This window comes from Doryrhamphus excisus, chromosome 15 (genome assembly GCF_030265055.1).
Source record: "Doryrhamphus excisus isolate RoL2022-K1 chromosome 15, RoL_Dexc_1.0, whole genome shotgun sequence".
Taxonomy (NCBI): domain Eukaryota; kingdom Metazoa; phylum Chordata; class Actinopteri; order Syngnathiformes; family Syngnathidae; genus Doryrhamphus; species Doryrhamphus excisus.
The window spans coordinates 7,496,752-7,519,588 of NC_080480.1; the positions used below are offsets into that span (position 1 = coordinate 7,496,752).

A 22,837-nucleotide genomic window follows, 5' to 3' on the forward strand; every position below is an offset into this window, starting at 1 on the left:
TCCGTCCTCAGGGAGTCCCCGTGCTTCTGCCTCGGCCCTGCACTTCCCGTCGCCCTCCATCATCCAGCAGTCAAGCCCCTACTTCACCCACCCGACCATCCGCTACCACCACCACCCTGGACAGGACCCCCTGAAGGAGTTTGTGCAGTTTGTCTGTGCTGATGGCCCAGGGCAGGCCGCCGGACAGGTAAGGTTCTCACCGCCTGGTACCTTTTTAAACAATGAAACAATTTGTGTAAAAAAACAAAGTTAACAGCCCTGTTTACCTGGAATTATTTGAATAACAACATGCATATCAGTGTTGTCATGAGGCTAAATTATGTCACAAAGACATTTCTATGTTGATTTTATCAAATGTTTAATCATATAATCCAATTTATTGTTTTAAAATGCATGTTAATCTTATTATTTAGGTGGTTTCGCTTATGCATATGTATATATACAGTGGAACTCGCCGACTCATCAAGTCCTAGTCCACCATGTTCTTCTTAATGCTAAAAAGTACCTGCGGCATCGTCTTAGAAATAACACTAAAATCATCACACAGCCACTTAACAAGGAAATATGCAAGGCAAGTACCAACATAAGTTAAGAATAGAAAAAACATCTATTCATCCTATAATGCATTTTGTCCCAACAAAGCATTTCATTGGTTATTGCTGCCTGTCGCTGCAATGATATCAGCCTCCCTCTGGGTTCTTCTGGCTCTTTCTGGTGGACATAGACAGAATAGCATCTTATACACCAAAAATCCTATAGTATCACCCATTCTCCTTGTATCAGTGGATAAAGTCCGCCTTTCCGAGGGGTGTCAACATAAGCGGGTTCCACTGTGTATATTTGCCTGCTATTTTTATACCAAATAAATGAATAGTCATAGAAACCTGAAGGGATATCTTCATGAAACTGCAGATTCAATGCAGCAAATACAGTATAAGTATTATTTTCTTGAAAATGTTTTCAGTTGCTTTCGATACAGGCATTGCTGAAATGCAGCACGACAGTACTCCCCACTGCTTTGTTAGGTGTTAAAATATCAGATTACAGCACAAACAAAAAACACGTGGATTGTTTTAGCGATTCATTCTGCCCTGTGGTGATTCCAACAGAAGCATTCCCTATCCTTGGTTGATTTTTTCTTTTGGCTCCACCCACTCACGCCAATTTCGACACTTGACAATCAGTCACAATACATGTCAGCAAAGCATATCAGTCCTGTTTTATGTTTTCATTGTTTTCATCACAAGCTGTGGTTACCCTTTTAGTTGGACTTTGGTTGTTTTGTGCTGGTATCGTTGGTGGTGCTGTGCTTGTGTAGAAGCGTATTCTCTCATGGTATTTATTTCTTGCCATCTCCCCGGATGAACTCCGTCAATAATTTTGCTCACTTACCTCCTCCACACCTCCTCCACCCACCATGGACCACCCCTGTGGAACCTCTCACGTCCAGTTCCAGCTCCCACTCCTATCAAACCCTGTGGTGACTATAATTTTTTCACACTTCCATAAAAGACGCCGCCCACATACGTCATCCCTTTGGTTGTTGTTATCCACCACCTTCCTCTCCCTTCTTCCACCATCGTTCCCCCTTCTCCCCTCATGGATATTTTTTTGACCTGGCCTCCCGAGCTGCGTCCTTTTTTTTTTTTTTTTTTTTTTTAAATCCCGTGTTTGCGAATTGTCGCATGTCGCCCTCCTGACCCTATTTGTGTTGTCTGCAGCCAAACGGGAGCGGCCAGAGCAAAATGCCAGGCTCCTTCTTGCTGCCTCCACCTCCCCCAGTGGCCCGCCCAGTGCCCCTCCCTATGCCCGACTCTAAACCCAACAGCACGCCCCCTGACGGCGGACTCTCCTCGCCCGCATCTCCGTGTAAGTGACCCCACAAAAACCAAACCAGCAAACCAAAAATAATCTTTGAAAAAAAAAATAGCCCTCTACAGTGGAAAAACGCCCCCGTTGTTCTTCCTCTGCGCCACCGTTGTTCATGTCTAACCAGTAACTCACATCCCTTGATCCTTGGAGTTGGGGCCTGCACAAAACATAAACATGGAGCTTTGCTGCGACCTGTCCAAGATGCATAACATCCCCGATGTGGAAGCTTCTCCAACCAAGCTTGAAATCCTCACATCTTCCCTGGCGGATCACAAGAAGGACCTCAAATCTTGAGATTCATTGATTTGACTTTAATATGTGCAAGGCAAGGCAGGACCGCACAGTGATGGAGTGGTTGGTATCTTGGAGATTGGGGTTCAGATCTCCGTTTGGGCATCTTCGTCCCACATCCGTACGGACAAGCGGTATAGAAAACGGCTGGATGTGGAAGACGCATCATATTAATATGATGACTCCCAAGTATTCCACTAGAAAGTTGGTCGCTTTTGGTGGAATATTTCCGTTAAGTTGTTTTTAAGCTCAGTGGAGATGTTTGTGAAGCAGAGCTTTGAAATTGAAGGAACGACAGTATGTCAGTTGCCAAGTGGGGCAACTCTCACAATATTTAGGAGGGGCACTGGATGGAGCAACTTGTAATGATGCAGTTTTTCAAATTTAGTGTTTGTGTTTCCCACAGTCAGTGTCTGAGAGTCCTTTGTCTTTTTTTGTATGTTATCCCAATCGACAGAAAATGGATGTACTGTATACGATGTCTGTGCCACTTATCTCCAGACTTTCTCCTTCTGTCTGTCTCCCTCCTGTATTTATGTACTTCAATGTAGTCTTTGGATAAGTCTGCTCACCGAGTTGTGAATTCTCCAATGGGTACCTCAACAGCCCTAAATATGTCACACTCTGACGCCAGCGGCCTATAAATGTCCCTGAATGGCCCTTAGTGTTACAGTTTGAGGAGCTCAAGTACTTTAAGTTTTTTGAAATGGGATTATGAGGCTTTCATTTTTTTGAGAATATTTGTTTTTGTGGGTCAGAATGATTAGAGGGAGAAACGGTGCACACTTGAATTAATCAGACGAAAACCAAAGGAATTTTTCCCCATAGGAAATCATATGAATCCGTTCCAGACATACAAAAATATGAAGAAAAAATACATTTAATAGAGTTTACATGCAGAAAATGATGCAAAAATAATCACTAATGGAATGGACTAATGAACAGTTAACATAAATTTTGACCTTCATTGAAACTCTTGTTTGCAAAAACAGGTGCACCCACAGATTGCAACTTTGTTGTGATATGCACCCAGGATAATTATGAAATGGAAATATAGGCAAATATACTGCCGACCCTATTAAAAAGTAGGTTAGGGAAACCAACAAAGTCAATACTCCCAAGAAGCACAGTCACATATGCAGGCTGAATCTTGTTTCTGGCCTTCGAGTATTTATGATTTTACACACAGCTCAGAGCTTAAACATGAATACACAAGATAGATATATTAAAGAGTAAAGAAAACCATCGCAAACAATAGCAAATGTTTGATGGAATGGAATACAGTCGTCAGTCTCCCTCGCTTTATCGCATTCTTTCAAAAAAAATTATAAATATTCACTGTTTTGTGGTTGACTATGACATAATATTAGTAAAAAAAATATTGAATTACTAGTAGTATTTTGGTGATTAGGTGTTAGTAATGTTACATTAATCACATTACCTTCGCACTGCAGTCAAACATGATAGACTGGAAAAAAAAGTTCTCCTCCCAATTGTGTGGAAGTGGTAAGTTTTTGGCTTCTTACTTTGTCCTTCCTTACTCCATTGTAAGCACTTTAAGATTAGAACAAATTAGCTATGTTTGCTCGGTAGCGATGGTTTATGCTCTGAGCGGCGGCTGTCTCTTATGAGGATGTTAGGGATGTAGGGGTGTTATTTCATATCTATAGGACTCTAATAATGGTACAAAAACATAAACTGATATCCGTATTCTTATTCACTTATCGTAGTTGGGTCTGGAACCAATTAATCACACTACATGAGGGACGGCTATATATGGAACACATTTTTGAACAAATTGCAAGTGGACTATTCAGGTTGTCTTAGTTATTTTGCATTCATGCTCAAAGACCAAATAGTACAGTTCTGGGGGGTTGGTGCTCTAAAGCAAATTGTCTTCTAAGACAACCTGAACAGTCCAATTGATTCAGTGTCCTGAGAATGCAATGACCTGGATGAATTTGTCACATTGAACAAATATTAGAGGTAATGTTGGATAAATTTCACTATTGTAGTTTTGCCATTTTAAGCATCTATTCCGTTTTGTGCACTTACAGTGGGGCAAAAAAGTATTTAGTCAGCCACCAATTGTGCAAGTTCTCCCACTTAAAAAGATGAGAGAGGCCTGTAATTTTCATCATAGGTACGCTTCAACTATGAGAGACAAAATGAGAAAAAAAAATCCAGATAATCATATTGTTTGATTTTTAAAGAATTTATTTGCAAATCATGGTGGAAAATAAGTATTTGGTCAAAAACAAAAGTTCATCTCAATACTTTGTGATATACCCTTTGTTGGCAATGACAGAGATCAAACGTTTTCTGTAACTCTTCACAAGATTTTCACACACTGTTGTAGGTATTTTGGCCCATTCCTCCATGCAGATCGCCTCTAGAGCAGTGATGTTTAGGGGCTGTCGCTGGGCAACACGGATTTTCAACTCCCTCCAAAGATTTTCTATGGGGTTGAGATCTGGAGACTGGCTAGGCCACTCCAGGACCTTGAAATGCTTCTTATGAAGCCACTCCTTCGTTGCCCGGGCGGTGTGTTTGGGATCGTTGTCATGCTGAAAGACCCAGCCACGTTTCATCTTCAGTGCCCTTGCTGATGGAAGAAGGTTTTCATTCAGAATCTCACGATACATGGCCCCATTCATTCTCCCATTTACACGGATCAGTTGTCCTGGTCCCTTTGCAGAAAAACAGCCCCAGAGCATGATGTTTCCACCCCCATGCTTCACAGTAGGTGTGGTGTTGTTTGGATGCAACTCAGCATTCTTTCTCCTCCAAACACGACGAGTTGAGTTGATACCAAAAAGTTCTATTTTGGTTTCATCTGACCATATTACATTCTCCCAATCCTCTTCTGGATCATCCAAATGCTCTCTAGCAAACTTCAGACGGGCTTGGACATGTACTGGCTTCAGCAGGGGGACACGTCTGGCACTGCAGGATTTGAGTCCCTGGCGGCGGAGTGTGTTACTTATGGTAGCCTTCGTTAATATGGTCCCAGCTCTCTGCAGGTCTTTCACTAGGTCCCCCCGTGTGGTTCTGGGATTTTTGCTCACCGTTCTTGTTATCATTTTGACCCCACGGGGTGAGATCTTGCGTGGAGCCCCAGATCGAGGGAGATTATCGGTGGTCTTGTAGGTCTTCCATTTTCTCACAATTGCTCCCACAGTTGATTTCTTCACACCAAGCTGCTTAACTATTGCAGATTCAGTCTTCCCAGCCTGGTGCAGGTCTACAATTTTGTTTCTGATGTCCTTTGACAGCTCTTTGGTCTTGGCCATAGTGGAGTTTGGAGTGTGACTGTCTGAGGTTGTGGACAGGTGTCTTTTATACTGATAACCAGTTCAAACAGGTGCCATCAATACAGGTAACGAGTGGAGGACAGAGGAGCTTCTTAAAGAAGAACTTACAGGTCTGTGAGAGCCACAAATCTTGCTTGTTTGTAGGTGACCAAATACTTATTTTCCACCATGATTTGCAAATAAATTCTTTAAAAATCAAACAATGTGATTATCTGGATTTTTTTTTCTCATTTTGTCTCTCATAGTTGAAGCGTACCTATGATGAAAATTACAGGCCTCTCTCATCTTTTTAAGTGGGAGAACTTGCACAATTGGTGGCTGACTAAATACTTTTTTGCCCCACTGTATGTCTTTTTGTCCTCTTCTGTCTCCATAGCATACTCCACGTCAGGCGCCACAGCTCCCAACAGGTTTGTCGGCATCGGATCACGGGACAACAACTTTCTGAACATCCCGCAGCAGACACAGGTGGGACTGATACGAGTACAGCTTGCACAGCATACAGTACAGTAGATCCCTGCTGTGAAAAAACACCAATAATTGAGTCAAGCATAAATAATCTATTTATGACATTCTAATAAAGCCTGGATTGTGTTGCTGCATTGAGGCACCACATGCAGGGCATCAAGGGTGACACTCAGTGTTTCTGTCCGTCTCATTTTCCGTCCATAACTTTAATTTGTGGTTCCAACAAGAAACATAAGCATTCAAACGTAACGTAGCATGTTCACAGCAGCCGTAGTCAAACATAGCAACACCATTTTTTGTAGAAGAAAGTATTTATTTTCTGTTATTTTGTTAGACGGATTCGTTTTTTCCCCCAAACAAATTTAGCTAAAATGTCCAGTTGTACAGTTGTAATTTTTAATTTGTAAAAACTATATTGTCTATAAAATTTATTTTGTGTCAACATTTTGGGTTGTCTGGAAAGAGTAATTTGATTTACATTATTTTCTATGAGAAAATTAGCAAAACTGTTTTGGTATGGGTTAAATGATGGAAGGAAGCTAACATGCTAAATGCTAAGAAGCGCAATCCAGGCTTTAGCCCCCTTAATATGACTCACACTTAATAAACACATCTCAAATTGTAAAATTATTGGGTAAAATACTTTTTTAAATACTTTAATGATTTGCGGGGAAGTGGTTTTGGCTTTTTAAGTTCAAAAGAAATAAATTCAAAGCTAACTGGTAAGCTTGCTAGCTTGTTTGCTTTGCTAGCTTGCTAGCTAGCGGCTGTCTCCCTGCAGCATAAGAATACAAGAGTACAATGTGATGTAAACAATGAATAATAAGGAGTATTAAGGTGACAATGGCATGTTATTTCGTGCCTGCAAAGGGTCTGATAATGGTAAAATGTGTATTTACATATATATGTAAAAAAAACAGTCTACAAAGATAGAAGATCCTGTTTATTAACATTGAGTCCTATATTAGTTTGGTATGGAACCAACTAACTGCTATAAGTCAGGGACAATTTTATGTACTAATAATGAGGAGGAAAAAATACCATGAATGCTTGCATTTGTACGTCTGTATGTTTTACTGTAGATTTCTGTTTTACCATATGTGTACAACTGTGCATTTGGCAACGGGAACTGTCCTGCTGCCTCCTCCATTCCTTCCTCTTGCTACCCCTAATCTTGAACTTTCGTCATCTTGCTGTGCACCCATCCCCATTTACACACACACTCTTGGTTCATCAGCTTTAGTCTTTGTTGGAGAATATTTCCTTTCCCTCCGTCTATTACATTGTCTCCCTGTCACCTTCTTGGTTCCACTACTCTTCGCCTCGTTCATACCTCCCCCCCATTACAAGTACTTTTCTCATTAGTGTCCAACCACACCCGCCTGGAGCCAACACATGGAAGCCATCTGAATGTGCTCTTCTTATCCCTCCCCTTGTTTCTCTACCCACCATGCATTGACTCTTTACTTGCCTCGTACGCTTTGTGTTGCTTTTTTTTTGTCTTCCATTCTGTATCTTCTTTCTCCCACTTGCATTTATCTCCTCTCCTTGAAATACATACCTTAAATGCAAAACTTATTTTAAATCCCCTGCTAGTTACAGACGACTTAAGCCCAACATAAAAAACAGACCTACATTTTACACAAACAAGGTATTAGTTTGAGTTTCTGAGCACAAAGCATCCTCAGACAGAACCCAGACTGCTGGAACGCTCGACTTTGACTGCTTAGATTGAGATACAGAGGGCAGACACAAAAGGGGGACTAATGGATAGAGGGAGGGATGAGATTACGGTATTTGTTTCAGTCGCGGTAACAGTTGCAATGTTGATTAGGGAAAGTGTCAGCACCTCCGACAGGGGAGAGGTGAACAAGTGGAGGTCCATTGTTAACTGGGAATACTTCAAATATTAAAGCGGATCTGTTTAAGCAAAGGGTAAAAGTTTCCAGGTTTAGTCACACAGCAGTAGTCATATCATTGTGTCTAAAATACTATCTTGCATTAAGGAATCAAAACATTTTTAAATAAGACAGAGTCCTTGATTAACAGGCTGTTGCAGTACTTTAAGATAAGATAAGATATGCCTTTATTCGTCCCTCAGTGGGGAAATTTGCATTGCACAGCAGCAAGAGTGCAGAATCAGTTAAGCAGTAGAAAATACACAATATAGAAAAATAAACAATATAAACAACCCAAGTATTAACAAAATCAACAGTTTTTCCCAGTTTTTGCAAACAAAACCTAGCTATCACACCAAGTTTCATTGGATTCTGTTTTTTGATCAATAATTATTATATTATATAATATATATTTTTTATGCTGTCTCGGATATTGGCCAAACAGTGCGCTTAACAAAAATTGTTGAGTGCCCAAACAAAGCATCAACATAATATTGACTTGTGGATCTTTTAGAGTTGGGATACTATAAATAGATCCCAGCTAAGGATCCTTTAATGTCTTCATCATGTGGGTGTGGGTAGATTATTTGTTCATAGAACACGCACGGAACGATGAACAATTCTGCTTGTTTATTTTTATTTCCAGCACTATTCTCCAACCGCCCACATTAAGTTTGTAATGAATTAGAATAAAACAGCATGCGCGTGGCTCCTCTTACACCCCCCCCCCCAAAAATCCACCAAAATGTGCTCATTTTTGGTTGTCTGGAACAGATTATTTTCATTTACTTTATGTCTTATGGCAAAACTTTTAGAATGGATTCATGGTGGAATCCGAGCTGCCACTGTATTAGACATGGGTCCTTTTTTTAAATTGAAAGTTTGTAGTCTTGCAAGTAAATGTCATTTACAGTGAAGGTTGACGAGTCTATGACGAACACTGGGTTCCAGAGGACCTCTAGTGGCAAGTTATATATGAACAGGAAAAGGCAAGGTAAATAGAAAACACCCAAAACAACCTTCGGATGTCTAGTTACTCCTGGCAACTAGACGTGAGGTCATAGGCAGTTGATCTTGAATTTGTGATGGTTTCTCTCAACTGGGGTTGAGTGTGGGCGGGGGGGAAAAAAGAAAGAAGTCTGGTCAACCATCTGCTGGCAAGGATTTAGTGGAGGGAGTTGGCATCCATGTCCATCCATGCAGTTTTCAATGCTGAGTCAAGGCCCAGAGTGCATATTCACGGGCAAGCCACAGTCGGTAATAATTGTTGGTCTAAAGGAAACATTAAAAACCATGCATATAAACGAGGACTCAAATTAGAACTGGAAGAGTATAGCCTCACGATTCCAACGTCCGCCTGGTATTTTACTTTGGGCAACTCGTAGTACGCAGGGAGACATTAGCATGGTCAAGTTCTGTTGGGACGGTGCCCGTGGGAGTGGGCACGCTGAGAAGGGGGTGGGTGTATTCATGCGACCTCTTAGTCTGACCAGACAAAAGCTTTCTTCCCTGGGGGCTGAGAATAGTTTCCAAGGCTAGACTACTAGAATGTTGGTACATGGTGCCAACCCCGGCAGACATGGTGACCAGTTTTTGCTCCCTGCTCCTGCAGAGCGCTACAAACCTGGGGCACCGTAAATGCCGGGGGAGGGATGTCAGTTGAATGCACCCATGACTGATTACCATGGCCAATTTTCTTGTTTTTAGTCGGTGTTTCCCATACAAATTCATTTTGATCTCCACAAATAGATTTACTACCCATACGCCTTTGCTCATAAAGACATTGTAATGCACCTGGCATGTCGGAAAATAAAACAAAGCATAATCATAGAGCACAGCAAAGCTGTTTATGACCTTCTCAATAAGTTAACATTATAAGAGCCTCCCAGACATAAACACCCCATAGTCACCATTACACTGGTATTACCCAATATAGTAGACATAATAACAAGCCATTTAAGACTTAAATAATACTTGTACTTGTGTGGGAAAGAGACAATCAAACCTGCAGTAAAGGCCAATAGCTACTGGTTTTGCTGCTATGATTATGACAATTTGTTGTTATTTTTTGTATCAGTGACCTTATGACTTAATTATCCTTTTATTGACATTATTGAAGTATTTAAATGATTATTTTGTCCAAATCGCATGTCAAAAGTGATATTTAGAAATGAAAATGATTTGTTTTTGGACTTCTGTGATTGGCTGGCAACCAGTCCAGGGTGTATCCTGCCTCTCGTCCAAAGACAGCTGGGATAGGCTCCAGCATAACCCCGCGACTCTAGTGAGGAGAAGCGGCATAGAAAATAAACGGATGGATGTAAGTTTGTAAGAAACTGCGCCATTCATCCTCACGAGGGTCGCAGGAGTGCTGGAGCCTATCTCAGCTGTCTTCGGGCGAGAGGCGGGGTCGCCAGCCAATCAGAGGGCACATATAGACAAACAACCATTCACACTCACACTCATACCTATGGACAATTTGGAGTCGCCAATTAACCTAGCATGTTTTTGGAATGTGGGAGGAAACCGGAGTACCCGGAGAAAACCCACGCATGCACGGGGAGAACATGCAAACTCCACACAGAGATGGCCCACGGTGGAATTGAACTCCGGTCTCCTAGCTGTAAGGCCTGCATGCTAACCACTCGGTCGCCGTTTAGCCCCGCCAGTATCAGTTCATATATAAACAATACCCATGACCTCACAGGCAAGTCCTTCTTGTTTGTTTTTGCCATTTTACAAAAGAAGTGAAAGAATGGTGTATGATGTGACTCCCCCCAACCCAACCCGATGTAGCCACAAATAGATTGCAGTCCTGTGGGGAAAACACTGATAGTGACATTATTTTTCCCAGGGCCCCAACTGCCTGGTGGCGTCACAAAGCGAGTGACACATGTTGTACCACTGCTCGAACCATTACCATTTATCATTCTACACACTTTGCACAAAGTGTTCAAATTCTGGTAAACCAGCTAATGTTGAATTGCAAAAGCAGTTTTACCTTTACTCTAAAAGGCTGGGAAAACTGAAGCATAAAGCTAAACGTCTCCAACTGCCTTCAGTTCAACCTTTTATGGACAATATAGTACGTATCATCACAGTGACAGAATTTGCAGTCATCCAGGGGCCAAAAACCAACAAAGCCAGACTAGTAGTTTGGATCTATGTGAGTCTCATGGTCCAACCACAGAGGTCCCAATCATAGCGTGTGTGCATGGGGACAAGGATTTTCACCATCCTCAAAATAGATTAGAAAAACATCGGAGGCCATCGCTCCCGTTTTGACTTAGTGACATAATTTGGACTTCGTAGCAGTGATCGGTGGATGCAGCTGGATTATTGCGGTCCTGCCCAATCAAGTCAGGAAGGCTTGTTTATTACCGCAGGAAGCCAAGTTTATTTATACAGCGCCAGTTCACAAGAGTTATGAACACATGAACCGCACTCCTCACATTAAAGAAAACCAAGCGAATCCCTTAATGATGAACGACTCCTTTTTTGCAAAGTAGCAAGCAAACAGATGAGTATGGAAATTTACATCCCGTCTCGGGGGCTGTTAGTCATAACATCGGACCTCCATGTATCGATAGGATAAACAACACCTTTGGGAAAATCTACTTAACACACGCTTTGATTGTTTGAGTTTGTTTTCAACTAAATTTGGAGGGATTTATGACCCATACTGCAGTAAGCCACCCCAGGGGGCAATTGAGATTATTTGCGTTCACGTTGGGTGAGCCGTTGAATTCAGTACAGATGTTCACGGTCCCCAAAGGATAAATCCTACTGACGTATCCAACCTAATTTCCACATAATGCCAAAAACGTGAAGTACATATTTCCTCCATTAAAACGAATGGAATCCCATTGATGTCAGCGTTTATTTGCCACATTAAGGCTTTGGGCTTCATTCTTATATGCGAGGCCACCCAGGAGAAGTGATTCATTTAATGATATCGCCATGTTTTTCCCCTAAAACGTTGTCATGGTACTGCACCGCTTTGTAACGGGCTTGTTTGGTCTGTTTGGAAATGCTTCTTGTGACACTCAAGTAGTCAGTTGCTCTAATTTCCGTACGCTAAATCAGTGTTGCTAGATGGGAAACGACTATTTATCATAGCAGATCATATTTATTCATCATATTTAAGCACATTGTACTTATTTTTAGCCACATTTAAGAATTTCCAAGCATGAAAATGGCTGAATGAACTATAAACTGAAATACAAGCATTCTAATTGTGAATGTAGTAATTCTACAATGGCTAGGTAAGACAAAAGGCTAGACGGGATTGCCAGAAAAGGTTTAAAGACACAATAGCCATGTTTACATGAGGAGTATTTCTCTTTCCGAATGAAATCTTTCCGAAGGACCTTTCCAATAGCATTGGTATACATGAAAAGGAATATTCCAATCGCGTGTCTACATGCGCCGCTATAATCAACCAGAATAGTCAATGGGGCATCAACATAACATAAACATCAACATCACACGATATCGGCTTCCTCAAGTTTTTCTTTCACTTGTTGGAATAACTCCGTATTGCCAGTTTTTCGTTCGTCCAGTCTTGAAATTTAGTTTGAATCAAAAACAAACTTTCCGCAGCAGTCCAGTGCCGATTGCTCACCTCCATTTTTTTTAAATCAAAGAACATCTCAAGCTGCGGAAAAGAAAAGATAAAGTTCAATCTTGCTAATATTTCATAGTTAAGCTCGGCACATGTTTTATATAGATATATATTTTCTTGTGAATGGCGTATAGAAGGCTTTAGATTCTGTTCCACAGATGGCGGTAATGCTTGCCAACCACAAATAAACAACAGAAGAAGAAAAACACCACGAAGAAGAACGCAGTCTGACAACTTTCCGATTGAGTGGGTACAAGATACCTCAATCGGATTGGGAAAAGGAATATTCCACCCCTGTGAATCTGATTATATATTCATTCGGATTGGCACTTTTCTTTCGGAATGAGGTGTATACAAAGGTTACATTCTTTCAGTTTGAGCAAATAACCTGAATGAAATTGTAATATTTCGGTCCATGTATACGTGGCTAATAATAATTATATAAGAATCATAATAGTAACACGGGCTACAGTGACCACAAGCTAAAACTCAACTCTGAACCTCTAACATCACTTCCTGTCTTCCTCACCTGCCATTAAGGTGCAAAGCTATTTAAAGCCTCATTGATGTGACAATCAATAACCACCACAGGACGTACAAAAAAAACGAGAAACGGCTTATGTGTGAGTCTGTTAAAATATTTAGTTTTTTTTCTGCTATATTTTCTACTATAATGGGTAATACATATGTAAAGGTGACTATAGGGGTGTTATTTCAGGTCTAAAGGGCTCTAATAATGTTAAACTGTATTTAGAAGATTGTAAACACAGGTCAGGTCTGGAACCAGTTAACCGAGATAAACAGGGGACGGGGTATGGGGGGGTTAACAAAGTATTTTTGAAGCATTATCTCATCATCATCACCAACTTAACCCTGCTTTCCTTTTTTCTCTTTCAGTCTTGGTTCCTCTGACAAGATCTGTGCACAAACCAGCAACGAGAAATCTTTCTTTACAATCAAAAATAGATTATAATTGTCCTCCAATCACAACACAGTACAGTGACGGGCCATTACAGTGCATCTCACCTACCTAAGCCAAAACACAGAGAAACACCGCAGGAAAATTCAGCAGCACTTAGAGGAACTCTGGACTCATCGTATTCAGTCGGAGGAGGGAGCCATATGGAGCAAAGAACGCTCGATGGAAAGATGATGATGGCATGGACAAGACGAGGACAAGAAAGCGAAGGGTAAGGTGAGAGATGGCAGCGAGCGGCTCGGAGGGGACGTGGGGGGGGATGTCTCCTGAAATATCAGCACAACGTGATAGCGACGCAGGATGAACCTGAGGAGGAGAACTTTGCAAGGATGCAGTGGCTACAAAAATCAACGACATTTGAGCAGAACCCAGAATGAAATATCGATTCCCAGTGAAAGCTGCAGTGCGTGTTCACCACCCAAAACCTGTTTTCCCTCCCAGAACGACCACTGACTCTTCAAATGCCCCCCTTCTAACTAAAGAGACACCATGCCAAAATATAGCTTGTAGGCTTTGCACCTACAGGCTCAATCAATTAACATGAATCTATCGATGTGCACTAATTACACGCAAGGCATGGAGGCCAACCGCTTGGCCCGCCCCCACAAAGTCAAGACCCATCACATCTGCCCACACTTTGTAAACAGGAAGTCCGATCAGACAAAACCTGTGCCATGAACGCAGCATTTGTATACAGTTAGTAAACGCACCATGTAGTATTCCCAAAGGGTGTGTTGTGTAGTTACAAAGCGAGCCCCGCTGAACCGTCACTACCTATTTGGTTAGCAATATCCAACCAACACTGTAAGATCAGTGTGCTCCGATATCCACGCCCCCCCCCTACCCCCACCACCCCTCTTGTAAAGTAGGTGATTACATTTGGTATCTCGTGCATGTTCTCTTATTTGAATTCCTTTTGGATTTGTACTATTTTATAATTGTTTTATATTTGAATGACAGCACCTTATAAAGAAATACAGTAGGGCGTTTGCAAGGTGGTTAGCGATACCCATGGTCATGGATGGAAAACAGAGAAGAAAACAATTCAAACATTTTAAGGAACATTTGGAAGGAGCCGGTGGTTTTGTTTCCGGTTTCTAGCATTTTTACCCCCGAAGAAAAATTCCAAGTACTAGAACTATCTAGTACTCTTCCTTATTCCTCAGTGCCAAACACAGGGTTCATATGAAGGCTTAGTGAGTGTTGCTTGTTTCTCATGTTTCTTCTAAATTTTTACGGTATGAAAAAAATTCCTCGGAATGTCATTTGGCTAATTATTTAAACCCGTTAAAGTGGACTCCGCTTATCTACCAACTCAAGTCCTGGTCCTCCGTGTTCTTCATTCATTCATTTTTTTTACCGCTTATCCTCACAATGGGGGATCCTCGCAGGGGGGTGCTGGAGCCTATCCCAGCTGTCTTCTGGCGAGAGGCGGGGGTACACCCTGGACTGGTCGCCAGCCAATCACAGGGCACAAATAGACAAACAACCATTCACACTCACATTCATACCTATGGACAATTTGGAGTCGCTAATGAACCTAGCATGTTTTTGGAATGTGGGAGGAAACCGGAGTAAACCCACGCATGCACGGGGAGAACATGCAAACGGAGGGTGGAATTGAACGCGGGTTAACTAGCTGTGAGGCTTGCGCCATAACCACTCGGCCGCCGTGCAGCCCCTCCGTGTTCTTATTAGTACTAAAAACTGCATTTGCCGTGCACTTTGACCCTCGATAAGCCGTATGAACCCTGCAAACGTAACCATGGCAACTGCAAGACTACAAACTAGAATGTTTTGACAATCAGAAAAGAAAAAAAAGTCGAGAAAAGTCACCGATTCTGTACGCTAAGTGAAACGGAAGAGAAAGGGAAAGGTTGCTGAAAACGGGAAAGCTGTTCTTTTTCTGTCTCCATTTAAAAAAAAAAAAAAAAAAAAAGTTTACCTGTTGTTTACACTCCGAGACGGACCGCTGCTCCAAGAGCGGAGGGAACCACGCTGCGGAGCAAAATGAATATGTGACATATCGGTCTCTTTTCAGTCGCTTTTTTTGTTTGTTTGTTTTTTTTAAAGGTTAATTAAGGAGAAATGGGATGTAGGTAAACGATGGCGGCTCTGGTCATCTCAACCATCGTCATGGGAATCGATGAGCCCCGATTGATCAAAAATGCACTAAAACAATCACGCCAGCCAAACGTTTTGTTTTTTTTTTCTAAACCACACACACCCTGCCCAACTCCGCCCAAAAGGGGGGGAAGTCTTAAATGTTGACAATCTGACGAGGCCTTGATGCTCGTAATCCTTTTATATGAACGCCGCTTATTGTCGTTTCTGATGGACGTTCCGTTGGAAAGCGCTCACCCGAAAACCTCACAAAATAACTGGACTGCCCGGCCACGTTCCTCACTCTCCTCACTGCAGGGAAGCTCCATAGTCGGTCGGCCATGCATCTCATCAGCCTCATTAGATTGAGCAAGCTCTGTTGACTCCACGGCGGCTTGGGTGGTTTCTTTTGGAATCTAAAGGAAGTGCCTCTGTATTCCCATTATGCAATTTGTCAAACATGAATTCAGGTTTTTTTTTTTTCTCCACATATAAGCTATAGTGAACGGTGGAGGGGTTGGGGGGAGAAAATTCTATGTTTAAAAACAGCTCACTAGATAAGCAAGCATCTTTCTATATAATACACATATATATTTATAGCTACAGTATATCATTTTGTTTTGATTTGCAATATAAGCTCAGTGGCAGTCTAGTTATTTTTTGAAGCATGGCAGTCATAGGTTGGATCGCACAATCAGCAGATCGGAGCTACGGTAGCAGCCTCTAAATTGCTCAACACGGCCGGAGAAATGAGGAAAAATCCACAGCAAACGGAATAGGAAAAAGAAATCGGATAGTGTAGATGGGTAAAAAAAAAAAAGCAACAAAAGATCAACTGGTGTTTAGTTGTTTTCTTTCTTGTTGGGATGGGAAGTATTGTTATTGAAACGCAATGATGTGTGTTGATTGAGCCATGTGCAATGCCTTGGTAGAGGATTTGTGTTTCTTTGTTCGTGATTGTTTAAGGGTGTTGCGAGAAGAGAGGACATAACCTCTCGCTCTTTTTTTTTTTTTTTGTTTTCTGTTGGTGTTACTTGTGTTTCAAGTCCATAGACTCTGGGACTCTAAATATAAGAGTGGAGAAAAAAAATCCAACTCATTGTAAGTAAGTTTGGGGGAATTGTTTTTTATATATATATACATATATATACATATATATATATGTATATATAACTTTCTTTGGTCTTTGTTTTATAAGAAAAACTTTATTTCTAATCATTTGTTTTAAACACGTGGGAGGGCTGAAGGAACAACTTTGCAACTCAGAAAATATACATATATATCACTTTGAAAACTGGTGCTTTCTTTCCGAGAAGTATTAGGGCCATACAGATATGGAAAAAGAAAAATTATATATATATATGTATACAGTATATATGTACATTTAAAAATTAAATAAAAAATTTAAATAAAAAATCCTAATTTCCAAAACTTTTCTCCCCCCAAAAATCTCTTTAAAAAAAAATAGCCAAAAAAAACAGTATTCTCAGATATTGTCATAATATTATGACCTCCCCTGTAATACAGTAGATCTCTGCTTTTTACGTTACGTTCCAGGCGAAAAACTGCAAGGAATCCATACGGCGACATTCTCCGATTTCAGATCGACATTTGCAATACATTTGACTATTGTAATTATTACATTAGCTTCAGCTCAAGAACCTAGCCCTTCTCCTTTAAACCCAAAATATCCTCATATTGAACAGATGCAATCAGAGTCAGGGTGTAACCAGTACGGTGCGTTCAAGGATCCCTCAACACGGTGACAAAAAAAAATATTAACAATGAAGCATAAAGAAATAAATGTTAAAAATTTGCCTTTTTTTTTACCAGTGGTACATGTGTGCTGTACATTTTATCAGTATTGTCACATTTATAAATACTTATGAACTTATTGCAAATGAGATGTCTTTTTGGAGACCCATCTTTGGAGAAAATAAATACCGCAAATTCTGTTGCATAAACCACATGTGTCCATGTCATAAAGAACCCACGACGTGTTTGTCAACCCATTGGAAATTGCAGGATGCCATTACTCAATATAACAGTCTAACTTACAAAAAAACATTAAGCTCAGCACACAGCAACTTAACACTCAAACGTTATACCTCCAGAAATATACACACATGTACCAAGACTAGTTTAAAACAAAAACTGTAAGTGTTCCCTTAACGCATTTTGTTTGAGAGAACCATCTCATTGGAGGAGCTCAGAAAGACAAAGCTGCCAGATGACCCAGAGGGAGGCTGTTGTCATTGCAGCACCCCAATGAATGCATTGTTCAGATGCCATACATTATTGGAAAACTTAAAAATTGTATTATATTTGGACGTTTCTATATTTGTCAGGTGCACCTTTAGAGTGTTACGTTGCTGTGTAATGAATTTAGTGTCTGTAAAGTGTTCTTTGAAGGATTACTTTTTCAGGACAAAAAATCCGTACATTTGCAGGGTGTTGAGATCTACTGTATTATGATTTTATTCTCATGAATTGACAAACCTTTTGCTGTTATTGCAACTTTGTGTGGCCCAAATACTCCCTCATGCTTTCTAAAGACTAAAGTGCAGTCAATCTATTATACATAAATACAATAATACTACACACAATTATCATAAAAGCAAATTTTAGGGAAACATGCATTAATCTACTTGTCTTTTTGTATTTACCGAGAGGGGGGAGGGGTTCACTGTGTGTGGGAAAAAAAAGGTTGTTGTGACAAAAGGCATTTTTCCCCTTCATGAACTTCCAACACCACGTGGATTGTATCATCTTCTATCCAAACACGGGACATAGACAAGATCTCACTTTGGGAGATGCACACAAAGACCTTGAATGATGATTTTTTTTTCCTGGTCTGGCAAGATGGGATTTTTGTTTTTATTTGATGTAAAAAATTCCGTCAGAGGTTTGCATCTTTGCTCTGAGTGGTGCTGTCATCCATTCAAAGGAGCCCCCCCTCTCGCTATAATCCCAACATCTCCCATTTGTAAATGACTATAAATATTTGTTTGGTGATGTAGTGTTCTAGACTCAGAGCATCTTAAAGGTCATCCCTAAAAAAAAGTGCCTTTTGTTCACAGATTCCATCTTGTATACTCCTGAGTGCCCATCTCAAAAAGGAAAAAAAAAAAAGTCCCCTCCTTCATCCTTCTATATCCACTTGTTTCTCTTCTTCTCCTCCTTTTTAAATCAGTATACATCGTACTAAAGGCAACTGGTGTGATTTAGTTCCTATTTTTATTGTTGAATAATAAAAAAAAAGCAGAAAAAGCAACAAAAAAAACAAAAAAAGCTTCTTTTTCCTCTGTATCTTGTCTTCTGTCTATCTCGGACACTGGAGTAGTCTGTAGCTGCCCCCCTTCCCTTCCCTCCCTTCCTCCTGCTCCTTTCTTTTTTCCCCCTTTTTCTCAGAACGGTGGGGTTTAAAAGAAAAAAAGAAAAAAAAACACCTTTTATTTTTGTCTGAGCAGAATGCAGTTAGCACACATGTTATTCTTGTCTGTACGCTTCACATTGTATTACCATTACCCATCTTCTTCAGCTTCTCCATTCAACAGCTAATGTAAGTGAACAAGTTACACCAGCGGGCTCTGGGCTGCGTTGAGGATCATTATGAGGGAGGGGAGGGGGGGGCGGAGAGGCCGCAAGCACTCATTGGGTTTAAATGAGGGAGAGAGGCAGTGCTGTAGAACTGCTAGTGTATAGGCAGGTTAGTTTGTAATCCTTGTTTGTGTCTATTTATTATTTTTATAATTACATTTGGACTTACTTATTGATGATTTTTTTATTATTATTATTATTATTATTATTGTCATTGCAACTTGCAGCACTAAAACGCTGCACTCAATTATGCACCTTTCAAGTGGTTGAATGAGACTCACTTTAAAACAAACAGTCAAAAAAAAAAAAGCACCTTATAAGCAGACCGGTTCCACGGCGTCGAGGCTTAAAGGCTCATAAGCACAAAAAAAAACAAAAAAACAAATAAGGTCACACGCTGCCTTCCAATATGGACTCTTTCTATAAAATTAGCAGCAATGTGTTCCAGACGTGTAGACCAAAAGCACCTTGGAATCGTACCATCAGCAGCAGTATTAACAAGCACCACAGCGGAGAAGCCATAATGGGGGGGAGGGGGGGAGGGACAGGTTGCACCTAAACCACCAAGAGTGCTTGTGCTCCTCATCCCTTCAAAAGCAGCATCCCATCCTCACACACACTTCCAAGAGCCCCTGGTGAAATGCATGTGTTAAAGTTTCTTTTCCATAATAAGATTTTAAAAAAGCAGTTTGAAAAAGAGCAACACTTGATTGAATAAAAAGGATGTTCTTGACTGTATTTGGTCTTGTGTACTTCTTGTTTTGGAGCTTCTATTTCACTGTACTTCTATTTCACGGCGGTGATAAGCGAACCTAATAAGACCCTTAGCAGCAAAAACTGCAATCAAGAGTTTCTGATAACTTGCAATGAGTCTCTTCCAGCGCTGTGGAGGAATTTTGGCCCACTCATCTTTGCAGAATTGTTGTCATTCAGCCACACTGGAGGGTTTTCCAGCATGAACAGCCTTTTTAAGGTCATTCTAATTCAGGATTTTTTGGTAGATGGTTCCATTTATCACAGCAAGTCTTCCAGGTCCTGAAGCAGAAAAACAACCCCAGACCGTCACACTACCACCACTATGTTTTACTGTTCTTTTTCTGAAATGTAGCATTTTTACACAGAATGTTTTGGTACACAAAGTATAACAGAATTTATGCTTCACAGCAAGTCTTCCAGGTTCTGAAGCAGAAAAACAGCCCTGGATCATCACACTACCACCACCATTGTTCACTGGTCTTTTTCTGAAATGTAGCATTTTTACACAGAATGTATTGGTACACAAAGTATAACAGAATTTATGCTTCACAGCGATTATTTCAGGTCCTGAAGCAGAAAAACAACCCTAGACCATGACACTACCACCACTATGTTTTACTGTTCTTTTTCTGAAATGTAGCATTTTTACACAGAATGTATTGTTACAGAAAGTATAACAGAATGTATGCTTCACAACAAATTATTTCAGTTTCTGAAGCAGAAAAACAACCCCAGACCATCACAATACCACCATCATGTTTTACTGTTCGTTTTTCTGAAGTGCAGGGTTATTTGTACACCAGATGTATTAGTACACAGTCATGCTTCCATGTGTCACAGCAAGTCTTCCAGGTTCTGAAGCAGAAAAACAGCCCTGGACCATCACACTACTACCACCACCATTGTTTACTGGTCTTTTCCTGAAATGTAGTATTTTTACACAGGATGTATGCTTATATGTATCACAGCAAGTCTTCCAGGTTCTGAAGCAGAAAAACAACCCGGGACTATCACACTACGTCCACCATATTTTACTGGTTTTTTTTCTGATATGTAGTATTTTTACACCAAATGTATTGGTACTCAAAGTTCAACTGAATTCATGCTTCCATCTATCACAGCAAGTCTTCCAGGTTCTGAAGCAGAAAAACAACCGGGACCATCACACTACCACCACCATATTTTACTGTTCTTTTTCTGAAGTACATTGTTTTTACAGCAGATACATTGGTACACAAAGTATGACGTAATTTTTTGTAACATTTATCACAGGAAGTCCTCCAGGTTCTGAAGCAGCAAAACGGCCTCAGAACATCACACTACCACCACTGTATTTTACTGTTCTTTTTCTGAAATGTAGCATTTTTACACAGAATGTATTAGTACATAAAGTATAACAGAATTTATGCTTCCATGTATCACAGCAAGTCTTCCAGGTTCTGAAGCAGAGTGCAGCGTTATGTGTACACCAGATGTATTGGTACACAAAGTATAACGGAATTTTATGCTTCCATGTATCGCAGCAACTGTTCCAGGTTCTGAAGCAGAAAAACAACCCCGGACCATCACACTACCACCACCATATTTTACTGTTCTTTTCTGAAGTGCAGGGTTATTTTTACGCCAAGTGTATTGGTACACAAATTTCAACAGAATTCATGGTTCCATTTATCACAAGTACAACAACAACATGGAACTTTCTCAATGCTAATGGTGAGTTATGTCTTATTATTGTGTCTACTATATTATGTAATACCGGTATGAAGGTGACTATAATGGTGTTATTTCATATTTACCGAACTCTTATATTTTTTTAGTAGGCCATAAACAAAACGAAAATATTCAATTTATTTATAGTGAACGCTTATTGCAGTTAATGTTTTGTCCCCGTTAACACAAATATGATCTGGATATTTTGTTCAGATAATATATTGACTTACATATAGCAGACTATTTTTTTAAAAAAACGTTCTCAACTCAGCAGACTGTTTTGAATATTTTAGTTATGTCATGCAATATGACAAGAAATTAGTGGTTATTTTATGTTTATTCACTTTATTCCATGACTTTATTTTAATTTTGGTCCGTAGTACAGTACCATGTATGAACACATGCTTCCTTTAAACTCGCAGTACGCACATCCAACAGAAGGGGGCAGCTGTGCTTAGCATGGACTGTGTTCGTCACAATGAATTTATAACTGTCCAATAAGCTACTTTATATACATCACCTCTATATATTACCACGACTCTATGTTAGCTATAAAGTGTACAAAATAAGGGCTGTAGTATATGAAGCTATAGAATTACATTTTTTTCTTTTTTCAGCGTGTAAAGCCAGATATCAGATCCGTATGCGGACAAGTGGTAAAAATGTCGAATCCCTTAAATGCAGCACATATTTGCTGTCATTGTCCTGTCCTGTTTTAGGCCATGTTGTGTTGTGCATTGTTGGATCAATTCTCCTTGTGCATCCCTTTAAGTCATTACGAGGTGAGTATTTTCATCATCACCATTACTGGTATTTTATTTTGGGAATTACTGCACTACGATCGATTCTAAATAGGAGACATCCAATTGATAATTCATCTAATAAGCCACACGGAGACAAATGCCTGAAAGACTGCTGATATTTAATGTAGCATAGCATAGTCCAAGATCATGTTGATGCTGTAAAGACAGTCAAGCACAAACTGCCCTCACACTTATGTTCTTATTTCATACACTTTGTTTTAACATGAAGAAACAAGTCCAACAGGGCACACATCACCACCCCACAACCTGGCCATGGAATATAGTATAGAATAGTCAGTCGTTCCTTTGGGAGAACACACTAAGACACTTTAGGAGAATGTTTGGGAGGTTGCGCTGCATCAATTTAAACCCCAAAATGTAATGTGGGCTAAAAATGGCCCTCAGGCCACACATTGGAC

The 22,837-nt window shown here is 40.4% G+C and overlaps 1 protein-coding gene across 12 annotated transcripts in view; it reads left to right on the forward strand.

Annotated features, from left to right (window-relative positions):
* nfixb (nuclear factor I/Xb) overlaps positions 1 to 21,538 on the forward strand; it is a 178,668-nt gene extending 157,130 nt beyond the window's left edge. For 7 of the 12 annotated variants that reach the window (XM_058049552.1, XM_058049554.1, XM_058049557.1 and 4 more), the window contains 4 exons: positions 12 to 187; positions 1,722 to 1,869; positions 5,854 to 5,945; positions 13,365 to 21,538. In XM_058049552.1, the coding sequence (XP_057905535.1) occupies positions 12 to 187; positions 1,722 to 1,869; positions 5,854 to 5,945; positions 13,365 to 13,379 (431 nt within the window). In that variant the 3' untranslated portion in view covers positions 13,380 to 21,538. The remainder of the gene's footprint in view (positions 1 to 11; positions 188 to 1,721; positions 1,870 to 5,853; positions 5,946 to 13,364) is intronic. The other 5 variants (XM_058049556.1, XM_058049553.1, XM_058049559.1 and 2 more) reach the window with 5 other exon arrangements.
* Positions 21,539 to 22,837: the final 1,299 nt, after the last annotated feature.